General features: G+C 40.3%; 1 protein-coding gene across 4 annotated transcripts in view; it reads right to left on the bottom strand.

Moving 5' to 3' along the window:
• FBXO25 (F-box protein 25) overlaps positions 1-20,518 on the bottom strand; it is a 65,912-nt gene that overhangs the window by 13,312 nt on the left and 32,082 nt on the right. For all 4 annotated transcript variants that reach the window (XM_048845361.2, XM_048845364.2, XM_048845363.2 and 1 more), the window contains exons 6-9: positions 10,049-10,142; positions 9,056-9,240; positions 6,136-6,318; positions 3,597-3,740 (exon numbers count right to left, since the gene is read on the bottom strand). In XM_048845361.2, the coding sequence (XP_048701318.1) occupies positions 3,597-3,740; positions 6,136-6,318; positions 9,056-9,240; positions 10,049-10,142 (606 nt within the window). The remainder of the gene's footprint in view (positions 1-3,596; positions 3,741-6,135; positions 6,319-9,055; positions 9,241-10,048; positions 10,143-20,518) is intronic.

Raw genomic sequence — 20,518 nt, 5'->3', positions numbered from 1 at the left:
CTAGACATGGAGCCATTGATCACTACCCGTTGAGCCCGACAATCTAGCCAACTTTCTACCCACCTTATAGTGCATTCATCCAGCCCATACTTCTTTAACTTGCTGACAAGAATACTGTGGGAGACCGTGTCAAAAGCTTTGCTAAAGTCAAGAAAAAATACATCCACTGCTTTCCCTTCATCCACAGAACCAGTAATCTCATCATAGAAGGCGATTAGATTAGTCAGGCATGACCTTCCCTTGGTGAATCCATGCTGACTGTTCCTGATCACTTTCCTCTCATGTAAGTGCTTCAGGATTGATTCCTTGAGGACCTGCTCCATGATTTTTCTGGGGACTGAGGTGAGGCTGACTGGCCTGTAGTTCCCAGGATCCTCCTTTTTCCCTTTTTTAAAGATTGGCACTACATTAGCCTTTTTCCAGTCATCTGGGACTTCCCCCGTTCGCCACAAGTTTTCAAAGATAATGGCCAATGGCTCTGCAATCACAGCCGCCAATTCCTTTAGCACTCTCGGATGCAACTCGTCCGGCCCCATGGACTTGTGCACATCCAGCTTTTCTAAATAGTCCCTAACCACCTTTTTCTCCACAGAGGGCTGGCCATCTACTCCCCATGTTGTGATGCCCAGCGCAGCAGTCTGGGAGCTGTCCTTGTTAGTGAAGACAGAGGCAAAGAAAGCATTGAGCACATTAGCTTTTTCCACATCCTCTGTCACTAGGTTGCCTCCCTCATTCAGTAAGGGGCCCACACTTTCCTTGGCTTTCTTCTTGTTGCCAACATACCTGAAGAAACTCTTCTTGTTACTCTTGACATCTCTTGCTAGCTGCAGCTCCAGGTGCGATTTGGCCCTCCTGATTTCATTCCTACATGCCCGAGCAATATTTTTATACTCTTCCCTGGTCATATGTCCAAACTTCCACTTCTTGTAAGCTTCTTTTTTATGTTTAAGATGAGCTAGGATTTCACCGTTAAGCCAAGCTGGTCGCCTGCCATATTTACTATTCTTTCGACTCATCGGGATGGTTTGTCCCTGTAACCTCAACAGGGATTCCTTGAAATACAGCCAACTCTCCTGGACTCCTTTCCCCTTCATGTTAGTCCCCCAGGGGATCGTACCCATGATTGGCATGTTCATCACCTTGAAGCTTGACTACTGTAATCCTCTGCACCCAAGTCCAAAACCCACCAAATAAAAAAGCTACTACTGGTTCAGAACACCTTAGCCTCTGTGCTCAGCCACAATGGTTGCTCAGTGCTCTGCCTTCTGCTCTTGCTCCCCTTGGATTCAAGGTTTTCATCCACTGCTTCAAATGTCTTGATGTGGCTGTCACAAGTTACCAACAGGATCTCTCCATCCTGCATGATCATGACCTCCCATCAAACCTACATTCCAGTGGAACTGGAAACATCAAAGTGAAACATGCAGAAGATGTAGGTTTTTTGCCCATAGGACCATGAATTTTGAACCTGCTCCCTCATGAGATCAGGGTGCCAACAAACTTCAGTACCTTAAGAACCAAATGCAACCCTCCCCGCCCTCCTCCTTCTTTGACCTAGCCACCTTAAGCTAACAAACACAACAATAAAAAGTCCCACCAAAACAGAGTTAGTAGCACTAAGCTGAGCTGTTAGACCACTTTGCATAGAGAAAGAATTAGTTCCCCACTACCATCAAACTTTAGTAATTATTTTAAAAAGGTGAAGATTTTTGTCACATTCCCATATCCGCTTTTTCTGAGAGCCTGAAAACTAAAGCCACTCCTTAATCTGAGAACAATTTAAAAACTATCTGAAAGAAGTTATGAAAATCCACAGTCAGCCCAATCAAACAACGCACTTCTGTATATGAAGTCTTGCAACAGCAATCACTAGTGCCAGTGCCAGCAAGAAATTATTGTTACTCCTGTCTGGGAATTGATCTGCAGAACAGCACTCAGAACTCCTACCATAGGAGGAAGGAATCAATAAATACACTTGCATGGAATACTCCACAATTCTTAGTATCTAGCCATTCTATCCATGTACGTGGCATTTCTGCTTCCTCCTATACTCCCCCATGATCCTTGAACTTAAGCTCCAGACTCTTAGGAATACCATGAATTTGGTCTTTCCCAGCATTAAATGCACTACACTGTGAAGCACAACAGTAGCAAACATCTGAATGGAGGCAAAATGTCAAACAGTATCCAGTTATCCCCTTACACAGGAATACCCCAGCAACAAAAGCCTTTAGAAATTAGAAAGAGAACTAGTATACACAAGAATTGAAAAACCCAACTCTCTCATAACTGCATAGTCATGTAACCATCGACATTTTATCAAGGGAAAACTGTCTCCTACTGACTTAGGTAGCAAGTTACAGGACAGTCTCTACTGCAATGGACAGCTTTTATTCCCTAGCAAACCTTTATCAGAAGTGAAAGAACTATACATCAATAGTTTGTCCAGACTTTTTTAAAGCAGACGCCTATACTGACTGCATGTTTTTGTACTGCTGATGTAATTATTAAGGTCTGCAGGTACAGACAAGATAACAAGGATATTCACATTCAGAATGACATGATTCATACATTGCTATTGGCATACATGCTATTACTCCTCACTGGACAAATTACAAAGTCATGCAGAGGACCCATAGTCACACAGGAAGAATTATCTTCTTTGGGAGGAGAGGGAGGAAAGAGCAGAAAATAAATCTTACACAGTCTTGCTTTCATGTAAATGTCTTTAGAATTTCAGAATAATGGAAAAACAACAAAATATAATGTATAAAAGCAAAATGATTTCTCAGGAGAAGATTTTTCAAGGTTTCCAAGCAACTCTTGCTTCTTATTTTCCATTTAAAATCATAATCTACTGTAGTCTTTGGGCTGCAAATTGAAGTCAGTCAGAAAGAGGCATCTAATCCACTTTTCCAGCCATCAAATGTTAAACCAAAATAGGATTATTATGACTTCAGGTGAGAGTTAAGAAACAGATTACCCAAGATCCTCCTTCAAGGCCAAATATACTTACTACCAAACAGCAAGATAAGGGAAACACAAAATGTATGTTTAGAAAGATCATTTCTAACAAGTTCTTCAATGCTTTTCACAAGACACAGCTGGTTACTAAACCATGTAAAATATTACATCACTGCTGTGGAAATACTGTGGTAAAATGTTTTTACTATTGATCCTTTTTATTGGCTGCCATAATGTTGAAGCTAGTCCTTTGCCTGCTTCCCCCACATCCCTGAGCATTAGTGCATTACAGCTGTGTAACAAAAAGGTTGCTGGAAGGTAGGGAGTAACACTCTAATCATCTTTCTTTCTAAAAACACAGAGTATCAATTTCTGGTACAGATTTTAAAACTATAAATAGCACAGAATTGAACTTTTGATTTCTCATTTTGGCTGGAAACCTCTTTTGGAACAACACACCAACCTATGTAGGTGCGACCACTTTACTTAGTTTGATTTACGGCCCAATTACTTTTCACCTGAGATGGCACACAATTATACAACACTAACATTTCCCCAGTCAACGATATTTTTTTCAGTAGCTAACTCTCAAAGTATTTTCTAATATTAAATTATACATTTCCAGTTCTTACCTTCCAAAACAGAATACTACAATGTCGACAAAAATGTAATGTGTCCCCATATTGTTCCTTTATTGGATAACATTTCTGAAGTGCAAAGTACATCAGCTTCCAGTCAATGTGACCTTTTTCCGACAGGATCAAATGCCTACAGAACTGAACATAAAATTAATATTTTAATTTAAATTGTTAGCAGAAAGTAATCAAGCCAATCAAAGGCTGAAGTATAAAAGAATAGTTCAAGATAAATTATTTTATAAATGGGGCTCTCTCAGGCTAATATTCTGACTCATATACACAACTTCATGGAGTGTCAACTTGAAACTCTGAAGTACAGTTTTAGAGACCCATCCATATAAAGGTGATTTATACCATATTCTAGCCTGTACCCCTCTAAATATTTGAGGCCTTCCCAAGCCAACTAAGTTAGGTAGATCAATACAAAACAGAAACTACAGATTTGTTAAGCTACGCTGGGCCATACTCATCATTGGGGCAACTCCATTGACTTGAAAGAGCCAAGTTAATAATTCTCTTGTTGCATATGAGTACTATTTTAAGGGCTATATAGAAAAAAATTGCACTGAATATTTTCTTCACTTATAAACTGATGAAAGATGATCATGTATTACAACTAGTGGCTTATTGTAAGGACTGTAGCTGTAAAATACTCCCCTGTAAAGTACAGGCAAAGCAACCAAGGCTTTAGACTTTATAAATGTAGTCTTAGGCTACATATTTTTCACAATTAAGGCCTTTTACACAATTATTAGAAACTTAAATAATTCTTTTCTTTTAATTTTAAATAAATGCATGTTAGTCTTACTTGCACATGCTTTGTATATCTTTTTTGGAAGCATGGGACATTGAAGCACATGGATAGATGTACTGCCTAATTTTTCCAAGCAACAGTGCAAGAATCCTTCAGATCAATGTGGTTGCTACTGGTGAAGGTTAAGGTCTTACTGCTGCTTGTAAAGTGACACATTTTTAACATGAGGCAAATTACAGTTAAATAGCTGCCCAAAACCCCTACAGATTCAGTTAGGTTATTAGTCCACTTAAAAGCTGCTTGGAAACTACATGTTAGAGTTCAGAGAGACTTTTTTTACAGAAGTATTTTTACACGAGTATTTAGAGATCCTGTATCTGACATGCTACACTGATGTGCTGGAGTGATTTTTATTTCTTATATAATCTTAAGATAACAGCTTCCTCTCCAGCCATTGTGATCGTTGTTCAAAATCCTTCTCCTCTTCCCCTCCTCAAAATTCCCTGTCCTTGTACATCAAATTCAAAATGCTCAACCCCACCCTGCCTACTTCTTCCTATGCCTGCTCTCATGGCCTACATTTACCCCTCCTGAGCTCTCCTTTGGAGTACTACTTCTATTCCCCTGCCTTTGCATCTTTTGCCAAGGTGCCATGTCAGTTTGAGACTCCTTCCATCCCTCTCTTGTGAAACAATCACCATTTATTTATTAGTTAAGATCCATTTTGAGCTCAGTGGTATACAGTCAATCGCAGCTCCCACTAGCCGCGGTTCGCTGTTCCAGGCCAATGGGGGCTGCGGGAAGCGACGTGGGCCAAGGGATGTGCTGGCCGCTGTTTCCTGCAGCTCCCATTAGCCCGGAACAGCAAACCGTGGTCAGTGGGAGCTGCGATCGGCTGAACCTGTGTACACGGGAAGTAAACAAATCATCCCAGCCTGTCAGCAGATTTCCCTGAGGGGCCCGGTGCCAAAGGTTGCCGATCCCTGTTCTACACTATTCTCCTCTTTGACTAGTAGGAGTGGAAGGGTCAATTTTTCTAAGTTTAGTCTAAGGCCTTAGAGTTCATACAATGTAACAGGAAGAGGCTATTCTGACTCACTTCCAACCAGTACTGGATTTTCTTTGACAGTTGTTTGGAAAGCAGCTCAGACTCTTAGCCTTGTGTGTTAAAGGGCAATGGTATATGTGTACACATATACACACACACCCCGCTAGTGGGAGTTTAAAGAATGGGTAGGTTCAAGTCCAGATGGTCATGAATATCAATGTTATCAGGTAAACTCTGAGACTAATAAATGCGTGGTAAAAGTTACTTGTATGCAAGAAAATCCACTCATAATAGTCTAGGTAGAGAAATATAATCTAGAAGATCATGACTGACTGTTCAGACTTGTATAATTTATGAAAAATCTTAGCTTGAAATACCTATTACCTTGGCATCTAAAATGCATATACTAAAGCTTTAAAAGTCCAATCTGCCACAGTTGGCAGAAATTATGGGAAATATGGAGGAAAAAAAGCTTAGTGTAGACATTGCCTCCACTGCCCTCCCCTCCACTGCACGGGAAACATCCGGATAGAGTCTCTTGGGTTGATGTACAGAGCACATTTCTCACAGAAATCAATGGGAACTGAGGGTAGACACCGCCTCTAAAAAAACATCACTTTCCCGTTACCCACATTGCTATGGTTCAATGTGAAAACAAGGGCAAAGTCACTGAGGAATTCATACTGAGGTCATCAGTATCAGATTTAACACACACAACTCTCTCTCGTTACCTGTTTTTCTGCAAAATGGTACTGGCAAAGTTTTTTCCATAACTGCCTGTCTTCACTGAGCATGTACAGTGTTGGGGTCACTTGACCTAGGGTAATAATGTCCCAGCCATCTGAGAACCTGTATAAAATGTTATTCAGCATATGCAGAGGAAGATCGCTGAGCGTGAGACCATTGTTGACTTGCTGAAAAAAAAGAGTTAACTTTTAACTGCACGGAGTTGTTAGTATAACATAAGAAGGGTTTTCAATTTTAGGTTTAAACCAATATAGCTACCTCAGTTATTTTTATTTCACTTTTTAAAATTTTATATATTTTATAATTATATGTATGTATGTGTGTTTCCCTGAAAAAATATGGACCTGTTTTGGTTCTTTTTGCCAGTTTGATATTTTGATCATTTGGTTTTCAACGTTTGTTAGATTATTCTCCAAGTTTGTTATTGAAAATTAAATATCTCAAGGAACAGAAGTTGAATAATGTGGTTTTGCAGCTCTTAGTTTTTCTGGTGTTAAGTGAATGAAAATTCTTAGAACGTAAAGTTATGCTTTGGATGAAAAAGCTTTGGAAATTAAAAGCAAAAAAATAAAAATAAAAATAAAAAATCCAAAATATGCAGTCTGAAAATTAGTTAACAGTTGCATACAACACCAACTTTCAGAAAAATGCACACTCTAAAAACTTTAGTTAAAGAGTCAGAGAAACCACTGTTAAAATTAAGCAATGAAGTTTATGTCAATTATTCAACAGATGTGCAATACATAGATATGGAATGTAAAAGTCAGAGGGAAGAGAGTAGGACAAATCCCACCTCTGCAGAGCCTCCCAACAGATGAAATAGTGATTCTGCCACACTGACAGGAGAGCAAATATAGAGTGGGCGACCCAAGGGAGTATGTATACCTGACCAGAGTCCTCTTCTATGGGGTCTCTGTGCAGCAGCACCTAGGGTGGGGATTAGAGAGGTTCTCTTCCTTGCAGCAGGGGCATGGGAGATGTAAAAAGTGCCTCTCCCTTTCCTCTACTTGAACCTAATGAAAGGGGGCTGGGCACAACAAGAGACATGGTTAGGGACTATATAGAGCTAGCACTGCTGTCAGTGTTTTGTGCAAGGGATGACAGTGACCCCACCTAGTGGGGCTGACCAGATGCAAAGGGAACATATGCAATCTTATTACAACAACTGCACCCCCTAGGGTAGCTGGGTCTAGCTCTAGCTTAATGCCACAATTTAGTTCATTACACTCATTAGTCTTGCTTATAGAATATACTTTCTGTAGTGACATCTTGTGTATAGTTTTTGAGAGATCATCATGCTCAGGCACCTGTGAACATAATGACTCCAATCTTGCATTTGTAATACATAACTAAAGAAAAATCACTCAGTGGAAGTTACTGACATAAAATAAAGGAAATAACAAGTCAAGCACCTGTTATCTGTCAAGCAAGGATGGTGTTTTAGTTTGTTGGCCACGTGACAAATATCTTCAAGGCTGAATTTCCCTTTTTTTTTTCGTGATCTATCTTCTATTTCAAAATTTGTTGTGATTTATTCAGGGCAGAATGATAAAGTAACAAGACAGAGGGATGTGTTGGCTGCTGCTTCCTGCAGCCCCCATTGGCCTGGAACAGCGAACCGCGGCCAGTGGGAGCTGCAATCAGTCGAACCTGCGGACATTGCAGGTACACAAACCGTCCTGACCTGCCAGCGGATTTCCCTGATAGGCCGCATACCAAAGATTGCTGATCCCTGTCCTAGGTGCTTAGCCAGTGACTTCTACCAGTCTGGTGGTTTCACTTTCTTTAAAACTTCACTAGCAAATGTGTGCTGTTAAATATTATTTATTTAAATGATTTAAAGAGATTATAATAAATGTAGATCTTAACATATGTAGTCTCTTTCAAATTTAGTTCTAAACAGGTTTATTTTTAAAAAGAAAAATGTATTCAATTTAAATCCGATTTAAACCAAAACAATGTGATTTAAGTTAAAAAAAAGATTTTTTAAATAAATGTGTATCCCCCATGATTATCACATAGACCCTTAGAAACTTCAGACATCTTATTTTCAAAAATTGCCATTGTAAATGCTTAAAGTGATGGACACAGTATTGGGGTGGGTAGTGGAACTGGGTGAGATGGGGGGCTAGTACTCCACCCCTAAGTAAGCTTGCGCACACCTGAGGGAGGAGTGGACTGGTGGAGGCAAGAGCCCGGAAGCAGAGAGAAACACCTGGGACTCTCCTTCCTAGCCTGCAGCTGACTGCCCTTCCTCCTACTCCCCTCACCAAGTCTCAGTACCTCCCTTCGCTTCCTCTCCTAACCCTCTGTCGCCCCCTACAGTATGCTAAAAAAAAAAAGCTGTGACCCAGGTCCAAACTTTTAAAGCTTCCAGAAGTCCATAAGTTACCTAGTTTCATAGAAAAAAACCCTGTTGGATTGCAAAGCTTTGGAATCGCTACTTCAATGCTTTAGTCATGTTTTTTTGGTCCCTCTCTAATCTTGGATTTCAGGCCTGTCTCTCCTTACTAAGGTAGAGTTATCGTATGTCTCTGACCAGTGAATAATTATCTCTAAATAGTCAGATTAAGGTCGACAGCGAGCTATCCGTTTTGAAATTTATGGTTGGGCTATCAGAAAATCAAGTCTGTGAACATCCGTCAGGAGTCAGTTAATGCATGTTGCTAAAATTACTGTTGTGCTTTTCACAAAAAAAGGATATTAAAATACTTAGTGAGTGTGAAAAAATTTAACTTTAATTTTATATCTTTATGTCATCATTTGTGCTGAATAACTAATGAAGTCAAGTAAAAGTGGCTTTAGACATATTTAAAACTTTGCTTGTACACAGATTAAAAGCCAGTATTCAAAGCACCTTCTCCCTCTTTACCTCATATTTCTGATTTAACAAATTTAATATACCTTGTTCATCTGAAGATTTTTTAGCTGTTGTTGCCATGTAAGGATAGTTTCTAATCGGCAAATCCAAATATTGATGTTCCCCACCAACACAGATTTCCCTACTCCCCTAATCAGTATACAGAGAGTAGAACTCAGATCCTGAAGAAGATCTTTGATTAAGCGTGGATTGTGTTGGTCTTCCAAAACTGGAAAAGAAAAATAAGAGGTACTCTTTTGATTTGTTACCATTAACCCAAGTTATTGACATTTCCCTATCTGAACTAACTCAAACTGCAGCTGAGCAGTGGTTTCACTTCCAAACTAAATGTCCTGATCCCACAATGGAATTTGCCCTGGGAGGTCCCACAGATGCAGGATTGATGCTTAAGACAATACTGCTATCAAGGCATCAGTGCAACACTTTGTGCCATGCGTTAATAAAATTAATGCTGCATCTTAGTTTTTCAAGTGGATTTCCTATTTTCAGTAGATAGTATTAAATGTCTTCCAAATACAATGGTCACCTTTAAAAAAACCCAACATTTTCCAACATTAATATGCAAGAGCCCAGTTTTCTTATTATACACACCGGGAATAATTGCAGTTTCTTGCATACCTCTGTTGGGTAACTTGGCAAATTTGGACTAAAATGTTTTAGTTCATCATGTAAAGGAATCTTTAAAAAAAGACATACACAGGTATTCATGTTAATAAAAACAGGAATAATTTTGTTCAGAACTAAGAAATTTTAGATTTGACAAAGAGTACAGAATAGTAAAAGAGAAACCATGAACTTCTGACTGTGAAGGATAATCTCTGATTTCACTTTATACATTTGTTTTGAATGATATTCTTCAATGTTAAGAAACTGGTTAAAAAGTATATTAGATTTCCACTAATTAAATATGCCATTACCTTTGTTTTGTGACATAAAGCAGTACATATAAAAATAATGAAACTAACTGAAAGGTCAGAAAAAGTAACTCAGTCAATGCTAATGAACCACGAACATACCCTTTCGTACAATTTTGTCCAAAATATTGAAGTAGTTCTTCTGTGCTGCACCACTCAGTGAGGTTAGCTGAGATTTTGCAATTAACTGCAACAACTAAATCAGAAAAAATTAACATTAGAATGAAGGACTATAAAAATCGCGCATGCTTTAAATAGATATTCTTCTATGAAAGACTGTAGCATCACAGTTTTGGCTTATGAAAACATTAGTAGCTACAGTTCTAGGGAGAGAAAAAAGGATATAAATTAAAGAAAACTGAAAGTGTACATAAGGTTCCATTATTTAAATAACCTCCCATTAGTAATTCATATTGAGACATACATTTTCAGTGTACTGTACAAATATTAATTATATTTCTGAGGTTACTACCACATAGACTTCAAAAAAAAATCCACAGTAAGATTAGTAAAATATAGTTACATTTCTTGCAGCTCCTGGGGTAATTCTTCTCTTCACCTCAGTTCTTAGAAAAGCTACCATGTACAAATGCAAAGGGCGCATAATTCAAAACTTGCTTTAAGCGTTAAGTTTTCTGACAGAGCATGTACACTGATGGTTATAATTTTTTCCCTTTTTAATATTCATTATCCAACATTCATAATAGTTTAAACAAGGTTCAGGATTTGGTACGCAGAGACCTCAGCCTGCATAGTACCGTAGCAAAAAAAAAAAAAATTAAATATCCTTTAAACTTTTTACTAAAGTTATAGAAAAGAAGGAAAAACAGTTAAAGCTTTTGAAATGTAGAGTATTACATAAGGCTTTCATTTTAACAACTTCCCTTTCTCTATAGCTGCAGAAAGCTTTCAGAAGAATAATATACCCTGTGTTTGACTGTCTTTTTTACATGGTATTAAAGATGGCAATAACAATCCTTTCTGATAGAGCCCTGCACGGATATGTAATTTGTATCTGCATCCGATCTGTGGATATCCACATCCCCGGATGTGGAGATCTGTGAATATAAGTGGATATCTGCAGATTTGCAAAGCTGTAGTTTTTGGGAAAAGAAGTTACCTGAGATGGGCTGAAGCTGTCATTGTTGCTGTTAAAGTCTAGAGAAAGGAACAGCAAGGACAGAAGATGCAGCTTCTGCCTCTGAAATGATTCTCATTTGCAACCTCACTGCTGGAGAAACACACGTAGAGCTCACAGAGTATGTCTTCACTACCCGCCGGATCGGCAGGCAGCAATCGATCCAGTGGGGATCGATTTATCGCGTCTAGTCTAGACGCGATAAATCGACCCCCCCAAGCACTCTCCCGTCGACTCCTGTACTCCAGTGCTGTGAGAGGCGCAGGCAGAGTTGACTGGGGAGCGGCAGCAGTCGACTCACCGCGGTGAAGACACCACGGTAAGTCCATCTAAGTACGTCGACTTCAGCTACGTTATTCACGTAGCTGAAGTTGCGTAACTTAGATCGATTCCACCCCCACCCCCCAGTGTAGACCAGGGCTCAGTCTTATCACCATTGCGAGACATGCAAAACATAAACCAGCATCAGGCTCTTTAGGGTATTGCTCTTAGTTGCTCATTCCTGGTCACAGGCTTACAGCAGTATTATATAATATACAGTCTTGGCCAGATAAACCAGACTCTTATTAAACAGAAGGAAAAAGGAGGGAAGGTAGGAAAGAGAAAAAATAAGCGGGGGGAGAAAAAGGATACATGTGGGCTGGGGGAGACAAAGTCTCACATCCCAGGTGGTGACTGAGATTCAGGCAGAGGTGGCAGTGTCATATGGGTGTCTCTCTCTAGCCTGGTCTGGATAGGACATCTCTCAGGAAGATGAAGGCCTGAGGTCCCAGGTGGCAGTGGAGGTAGCAGCCATGACGGTGAAGCTCATTCCAGTAGCCAATTTTTCTCCCAAAGTCTTTTTCTTTAAGGATCCTAAAAGGGAATGGTGGGTGGAATAGCCCATCCCCTAATTATTTTGTCCACCATTTAAGGCTAGTTTCTGACACACTAGTTTTGATGCTTTCTGGTTCCACAGTTCTTTTATTCACCATGCATGATTTTAGCAGTCCTTGGTTCTGTCAGCAGGCCTTTTGTTTGTACTAATTCAGTCTGTCTCCCTTTCATATCTTTTCCCATCAACATTTGTAATAGGCTGTTGTGACATCTTATGAACTTATACCTCACTTTTTACAGTTGAACTCACACTTAGAATAAACCTGTAGGCTCAATTAGTACAGAATCTACTGCTCTTTTACCTTCCCTAGGTATAGGATGTCCACTCTGGTTACATATCTTGATTTAAAAAAAACAGACCAAACCATACTGATAATGTGAGAAAGCTCTTTCAAAGGGTCTTGTAGCATGCACAAATGTGGCCAGGCTGATGTCCAGTCTCCTCTGGACGCTTGTTTCACAGCTAGCCACTTCACTGAGAATACTTCATCTCTGCTCTCACATATTCCATCACAGTCTTTGTAAGCTACAGGGAGATAGTAAAGGCCGCTGTCTTGGAGGTTCATGGATGGAGATGTGGACTCTGATATGTATGGGTCCTGGCTCATTGAAAGATTTGAGGATCAGGTTTTGAATACAAAATGGTAGTCAGTATACTGACTGGAGCATGGGCATGATGCGCTCATCATGGTGCATCCTGCTCAAGAGGGAAGCTGCCACATTCCTCATGAACTGGAGGCCCCAGCATTGCTTCCACCTTCAGCCCCAGGAAAAGATAACTGCAGTAATCTGATGATGAATGGTGTGCATATAATCATATTACCACAAGTTATACAGTACTTGAATAGAAGCCAAAATGGATATGAATATTCATAAATAAATATTAATTTGAGAAATTTGCAATAATATTCTAAGAATTAAACCCCATCTCTTGAAACACAGGTGAGTCTGGTGCTGATCTAGAGCACACTGAAATGCAGATGGAGAACTTTGCTTTTGACCTTAGTGTACAGTTAGTATTTGAAGATAACAATCATAGCTACTGACTGATTTTCTCACTTCTACAAATGATGAGACTTGCTGTTATTTTCCTCCTATTTCAGCTCAAACGGTCTCCACCCCTCAGGCTAGGGAAAACTGTTGTCGGAAAGGCCAGAATGCAGTTGCATGGCAGCCCACAGAATTCCCTCTAAGAAACTCTCAATGATAGGTGGGTGGTGAGAAGAAGGGTTGGAGTTGGCCTGAAAGGGGATGCAGCCAGAGATGATCAAAGTCCTTCTGCACATGAATGTCCAGCTTTTAAAAAGTCAGGAGCGATTTTTCCCCTCTGTGTTTTTTTTCTTCTTCTTTCTTTAAAGTTGTAGCCTTCCCTTGTTTTGAAGCTGAAGAGTGTGCTATCTCCTGGACAAAGAGATAGGCTGCTCTGAGCCCTTAAGCAGTATAAAGGAGCTTCAATTTGAATGCATGCAAAGGAAATCCTGGTGCAAGTGACACCATTAAAACCCATTTCCACTGAGCTCTTAGGCAGTTCTGTTACAAAGAACAGAAGGCACGTCTAAGAAAAAAAATGCATTTTGTCACAATGAATATCAAATTGCATTAAAGGTAACGTAGAAAATAAGAAGTTAGATGTTGGGGCCTACATTAATGATAAATCAGAAGTTGGAGATGGAAATGAGACAGTACAGAATTTTGATACTAGCACAAATAACTTATTTGCATAGTGAGACATCAGAACAAAAACAAAAGACTTATTCACAGCTGCAATCACTATATTAAAATACTTTTACAGATCAGCTTTCTAGATGAGTTGATTGAATTCACACTCATCTCCTACCAATACTACAATGGGAAAACTAGGTAGTTTGCTACTCACTCTACTGATTCTCTTAATTTCTCATCAGTTTTCGGTATTCATAATAGAAGAGAATATGCATATAAAGAATATGCATATGCATAGAATATGCATATAAAGAGCTTGTTTAGATAGACTTTTTCCTAAAGGAAAAAAGTAGAGGTTGCAATTTCCAGCACTCACAAGCTGACGTTTAACTCATGTGCACTAAGTGTGCTCAGCCATTTTAATTTCATTACTTTAAAAAGGAGATCCAAGGTCAATTCTTTCTGACTACACTGTAGTTAAGTCACATTATGAAAGAGAACTTTTTGAACTTGGGCCTGGACAATTTCAGCAAAGCTCAATCAATCATTTTCCAGGATCTCACACTTCAAAGGTGGTATTCCCAATCCCTTGAAAAGCCGTACAGAGAGTTTTATTCTATACTATAGTACCTTCCTAATTGGTGCTAATAAATGGGAAGCCCATTGCCATTTTGAAGGTGAACAAATAAAATGCATTAAAGCTTTTAAAGTACATATAAAAATACATTTTATTGTTCTGGACTATGGTGGTTGTTTTGTTACTGCATAATGTATTAAAGCATATTTTACAAATATAAGTGATGTCATAAGACTTTATTATAAAACCTCACTACAAAACTCTACTAAATATTTGCTTGAGAAGTAGGGGGAATAGACTGCTAGGTTTGCTGGGGATTTTTAGTACAGATTAGGACTGTAGTTTTTTTAATGGGGCTTACATTTATGCTCCTAAAATATTAATCTCCAGCTCCTTCTCAGAGAAGATAAGATCCTACCAAAGGGGAGATGCATTAGGTCATTAAGTAGGAGTTAAAAAAACAACAGAGATAGAGAATACCCTTCTGGCACCTAAGGGGAAGAAAAAGGAGATCTAATGCCACTTCATGAAACACTAACTCAATTTAGATAAAATTGGAACTGTGAGCAACTGATAATTGGGAATTATTTTATTTCAAGCAAATCCACATGAAGCCTTTGGACCTTGCTGCAGCAAATGTGCAGGCAATTTGTGGTGACCAGCTATGGAGATAAGAGACTCAGCAAATCCTAGACCAGAACAACCACTATCTGCTGAGCTAACGGCTGACTGCTTCTTCTCTCCTTCCTTCGACACCACTGAATGCAAATCCACAAGATGTGGCAGTTTTTTAGGAATCCAAAAGCACAGAGCACAAGAACTTAAAAGATGTATTTAGGATGAGATTTTAAAACATTTTTCTAGACACTCCTATAAATTCCACTGCAGAATGGTGCATATAAGTGAAGGAAAATGAAACTCTAAGCTTTCCTACACAGTATGAGCTTCATAATTGATTGACCCTTTTACAAACATTGCAGCGATTTGCAGACATCACTGACTGTTGGGGGATTCCAATGTTGTTACAATAGACCTAAGAAAGGAATGGAGAAACTTGCACTGTGATTTTGTTTTTATTGAGAGCCCGGAGACATCCAGAAAGGGGCTTTTACAATTTTTCAACAAAACAAGTGTCATTCCCCACACCATAAATAGGTTTGCCAACCGTCTAATCACACAAACTCAAACTCTCTTGCCTGCCCCACCCCTTCCTTGAGGCCCCACTCGTGTCCTGCCCCTTTTCTGAGGCCCCGCTCTGCTCATTCCATCCCCCCTCCCTCTGTTGCTCGCTTTCCCACACCCTCACTCACTTTCACCGGGCTGAGGCAGGCGGTTGGGGTGTGGACTCTGGGCTGCGGCCGAGGGGTTCGGAGTATGGAAGGGGGCTCTGGGCTAAGCCTGGGGCAGGGGGTGCAAACTCTGGGAGGGAGTTTGGGTGCAGGAGGGGGCTCAGGACTGGGGCAGGGGATTGGGATGGAGGAGGTGAGCGGTGTGGGTTCTGGGACGGAGTTTGGGCGCAGGAGAAGGCTCCAGGCTGGGGTAGGGGTACAGGAGGGGATGCGGGCTCTGGAAGGGAGTTTGGGTGCAGAAGGGGCCTCCGAGGTGGGGGCTGGAGTGTGGAAGGGGATGACAGGTCCAGGCCCCGGCCGTGTGGCACTTACCTCACGTAGCTCCTGGTCAGTGGTACAGCCTGCCCTGGCTCCACGCTGCTCCTGGAAGCACCTGGCACATCTAGCAGTGGCTCCTAGGTGGAGGTGGGGCCAGGGGGTCTCTGTGCGCTGCCCCAGCCCTGAGCGCTGACTCCGTAGCTCCCCTTGGCCAGGAACAGTGGCATCGGGATCTGTGGCAGCGACACTTGCGGGTGCGGGAAACGTGTGGAGTCCCCTGTGCCTCCCAGGGGCCGCAGGGATGTGCCAGCCGCTTCCGGAGCGGCATGGAGCCAGGGCAGCCAGGGAGCCTGCCTTAGCCCTGCTGCACTGCCAGACTTTTAGCAGCCTAAAATCTCCCGGTTTGGCTTCAGTAGCCTCTGGGATATAGAGCCTGATTCCGGGAGACTCCTGGCGAAACCAGGAGGGTTGGTAACCCTAACCATAAAGAATGGTGTCTTCCCCTTCTGGACAAAAAATCTTTCCTGCACATTCTGCTCACCATCCTCATGTCAGGACAAGAACTTTGCCCATATTAATTATTTTGGAAATAAAGTCTTAATTGAGAGAGTTGCAGCTCTGGTTGGAAAATGCTGTTTCTCACAGTTATCTTTTCTGATTTTATTACTGATTTCGCAACAAAAAAGCCAGATGACTGTTCTGTGTTTGTTTACACTTAGCCATAATACAGGCACTCGCACAGAGCTGAACTGGGGCCTCAGAAGAGTTACTTCGTTCCACATGGCAATGGAAGAAATTCTTGAATTATATCATACTGCTTTAACTTGACACAGCAAACAGAAGTATGTTACAAACACACTGTATAAACATAGTCAGCATTAGGTCTATTAACAACTAAATGTTACTCTTGGACAACAGAAGAAGACTGCAACATAGGAACTGTCATACTGAATCAGAACTGAGGTTCATCTAGTCCACTATTCTGTCTCCAAGAGAGGCCAACACCAGAAGCTTCAGTAGAAGATGTAAGAAATCTGCAACAGGAAGATGTGGGGTAATCTGCCCCCCTGCATTAGGTCTTTTTTTGATTTCCAATAGTTAAAAGATAGGCCTAAGCACTGAAGCATGAGGTATAATACCCCTTCCAAAATTTATCATAAAATATCACTATTTTGGATATTCTTGATATCCATATAAATATCCAATCCCATCTGAGCCTTGATAAGTTCTTGGCCGCAACAACTTCCTGTGGCTGAGAGTTCCACAACTTAATTACAGGTTATGTGAAAAAGTATTTCTTTTTATTGTTTTTTTACTTCCCCAACTCTTACCTTAATCCAATATTCCTTTGTTCTTGTGTTATGAGACAGCAAAAGCCTAGGTTTCTAATTACCATCTCTCTATTATTTATTTTATATACTTTTACCTTGGGTCACAAAAGGACAGAATATCTCTGTATTCACCTGCTACACACTACTGCAATGATATTTGTACAAAATATGTGTTGTGGGGTATCATTTGAAAATTAATATCACAGTAGTCAATATCATCATTGTAAAAATATATGTAACATTGTATGCAAAGTTATGAATTCTCTCTGTGTGATGTTACTAGAATGTGTTTAAAACCAGGCGGTCTAGCCTGGGAAGAGGCAATAAACAGGTTTGTCCTAGACAAAGAAATGTGGGTTTACCTCAATTTACATATTAGCAATAAACAAAGCCATCAAGCTAAACCAGCAGGGAACATCCTGAGACTGACCTCGGGAGATGGAGAATTAGCATGGCTCCTGCACCACAGAGAGACATAGGAGACTGAATTCCTAGGAGACCTTCCTGACTTTCAAGACAAAAAAAAATTCTGTTGGGAATGTAAGGGACAGATAGAGACTCCATCTTTATCTTACCTCGCAGGAGAAAAAGAAACCAAGCAGTCTGTGTTCCATTTGTTGGGTCCTGGCCAGAGTGCCTGCTCAAAGAACGACTAGTGAGAAAACTACCTTGAGCAAAGTCTGTAGCTTTTTAAGGACGGTCTTAGCCATTAGAAAGCATATTTTAACTTTGGTTTGTTTGTAACCTGTTCTACCTCCAATATTTTCTACTTTGTATCACTTAACCCAGGTCCTTTTGTTAATGAACTTGTTTCACTTTTAATCTAAACCAACCTAGTGCTGTATTTGAATTTAAGTGATTGTTAACTCCAGTTAAAGTGATAAGCTGTACTTTGGTCTCTTTAAAAAAGCATCAAACATTATTATTTCTCTGTGTGTTCCAGGAGAGGGCTGGACACAGTCCAGACCAGTGAGAGGTTATATAACTGCCTGCTGTGGTCTTCTGCTATGGCTCACATCCCGGACACCAATAGCCAGCTGACAAGCATGTACGTAGTTCCCTGAGTCTATGTGCTGTACAGCCCTGATGCAAGACTGACCACAGCAGCCTACTTATAACAAAACAGCTGCCCCTGGTCTTCATCAGTCTTCATTACAACTTGCAGGGTGATTCCAATGCACCCCCCGTCCCAATTTCCCCACAACCATCTGCCCTGAAACACACAGAGAAACTTTAGAGCCTTCAAGTCCACTCAGTCCTACTTCTCATTCAGCCAATCGCTAAGACAAACAAGTTTGTTTACGTTTTCAGGAGATAATGTTACCCACTTCTTATTTACAATGTCACCAGAAAGTGAGATCAGGCGTTCGCATGGCACTCTTGTAGCCGGCACTGCAAGTATTTATGTGCCAGATATGCTAAATATTCATATGCCCCTTCATGCTTTGGCCACCATTCTAGAGGACATGCTTTCATGCTGATGACACTCATTAAAAAAAATAATGTGTTGATTAAATTTGTGACTGAACTCCTTGGAGGAGAATTGTCTGTCTCCGGCTCTATTTTACCTGCATTCTGTCATATAGTTCATATTATAGTAGTCTCGGATGATGACTCAGCACATGTTCATTTTAAGAACACTTTCGCTCCAGATTTGACAATATGCAAAGAAGGTACTAATGTGAGATTTCTAAAGATAGCTACATCGCTCGACCCCAGGTTTCAGAATCTGTAGTGCCTTCCAAAATCTGAGAGGGATGAGGTGTTGTCATAAATATAAAGGGAAGGGTAAACACCTTTAAATTCCTCCTGGCCAGAGGAAAAACCCTTTCACCTGTAAAGGGTTAAGAAGCTAAGATAACCTCACAGGCACCTGACCAAAATGACCAATGAGGAGACAAGATACTTTCAAAGCTAGTGGGGAGGGCGGGGACAAAGGGTCCTGTCTGTCTGCGTGATGCTTTTGCCGGGACCAGAGCAAGAATGCAGGTCAGAACTCCTGTTAAGAGTTAGTAAGCAATCTAGTTAGATATGTGTTAGATTCTGTTTTGTTTAAATGGCTGATAAAATAAGTTGTGCTGAATGGAATGTATATTCCTGTTTTTGTGTCTTTTTGTAACATAAGGTTTTGCCTAGAGAGATTCTCTATGTTTTGAATCTGATTACCCTGTAAGGTATTTACCATCCTGATTTTAAAGAGGTGATTCTTTTACTTTTTCTTCAATTAAAATTCTTCTTTTAAGAACCTCATTGCTTTTTCATTGTTCTTAAGATCCAAGGGGTTGGGTCTGTGTTCACCTATGCAAACTGGTGAGGATTTTTATCAAGCCTTCCCCAGGAAAGGGGGTGTAGTGCTTGGGGGAGCATTGGGGGGGGGGGGGAAGACGTTTCCAAGTGGGCACTTCCCCTGTTATTCTTTGTGTAACACTTTGGTGGTGGCAGCTTTTAACCTAAGCTGGTAAGAATAAGCTTACGGGGTCTTTCATGCAGGTCCCCACATCTGTACCCTAGAGTTCAGAGTGGGGAAGGAACCTTGACAGGTGTGGAGCATGCTTTCAGAAGTCTTAAAAGAGCAACACTCCGATGCGGGAACTACAGAACCCAAACCACCAAAAGAGAAAATCAACTTTCTGCTGGTGGCATCTGACTCAGATGATGAAAATGAACATGCGTCAGTCTGCACTGCTTTGGATTGTTATTGAGCAGAGCCTGTCATCTGCATGCACGAATGTCCTCTAGAATGGTGGTTGAAGCATGAGGGTCATATGAATCTTTAGCGCATCTGGCATGTAAATATCTTGCGTCGCTGGCTACAACAGTGCCATGAGAACACCTGTTCTCACCTTTCGGGTGACACTGTGAACAAGAAGCAGGGAGCATTATCTCCTCCAAATGTAAACAAACGTGTTTGTCTGCGTGATTGGCTGAACAAGAAATAGAACTGAGTGGACTTCTAGGCTCTAAAGTTTTACATTCCTTTATTTTTTGAATGCAGTTATTTTTTGTACATAAGTCTACATTTGTAAGTTCAACTTTCATAATAATGAGATTGCACTACAGTACTTGTATTAGGTGAATTGAAAAATACGATTTCTTTTGTTTTTTTACAGTGCAAATATTTGTAAACAAAAACAAATATAAAGTGAGCACTGTCACTTTGCATTATGTGTTGTAATTGAAATGAATATATTTGAAAATGTAGAAAACATCCATAAATATTTAAATAAATGGTATTCTGTTACTGTTTAACATTGCAATTAATTGGGCAATTACTTTTTTTAATCATGCGATTAATCGCTTGACAGTCCTATTAGTAACATTTGCAAATGTTACTATTTCATTACTTGCTGCCATTTCCAGATCATTAATAAATGCATTAAT

Source organism: Caretta caretta, chromosome 3 (assembly GCF_965140235.1).
Source record: "Caretta caretta isolate rCarCar2 chromosome 3, rCarCar1.hap1, whole genome shotgun sequence".
NCBI classification, from domain to species: Eukaryota; Metazoa; Chordata; order Testudines; family Cheloniidae; genus Caretta; species Caretta caretta.
Note: the sequence above shows the minus strand (reverse complement) of the source record. Positions and strands in the feature narration are given on the sequence as shown.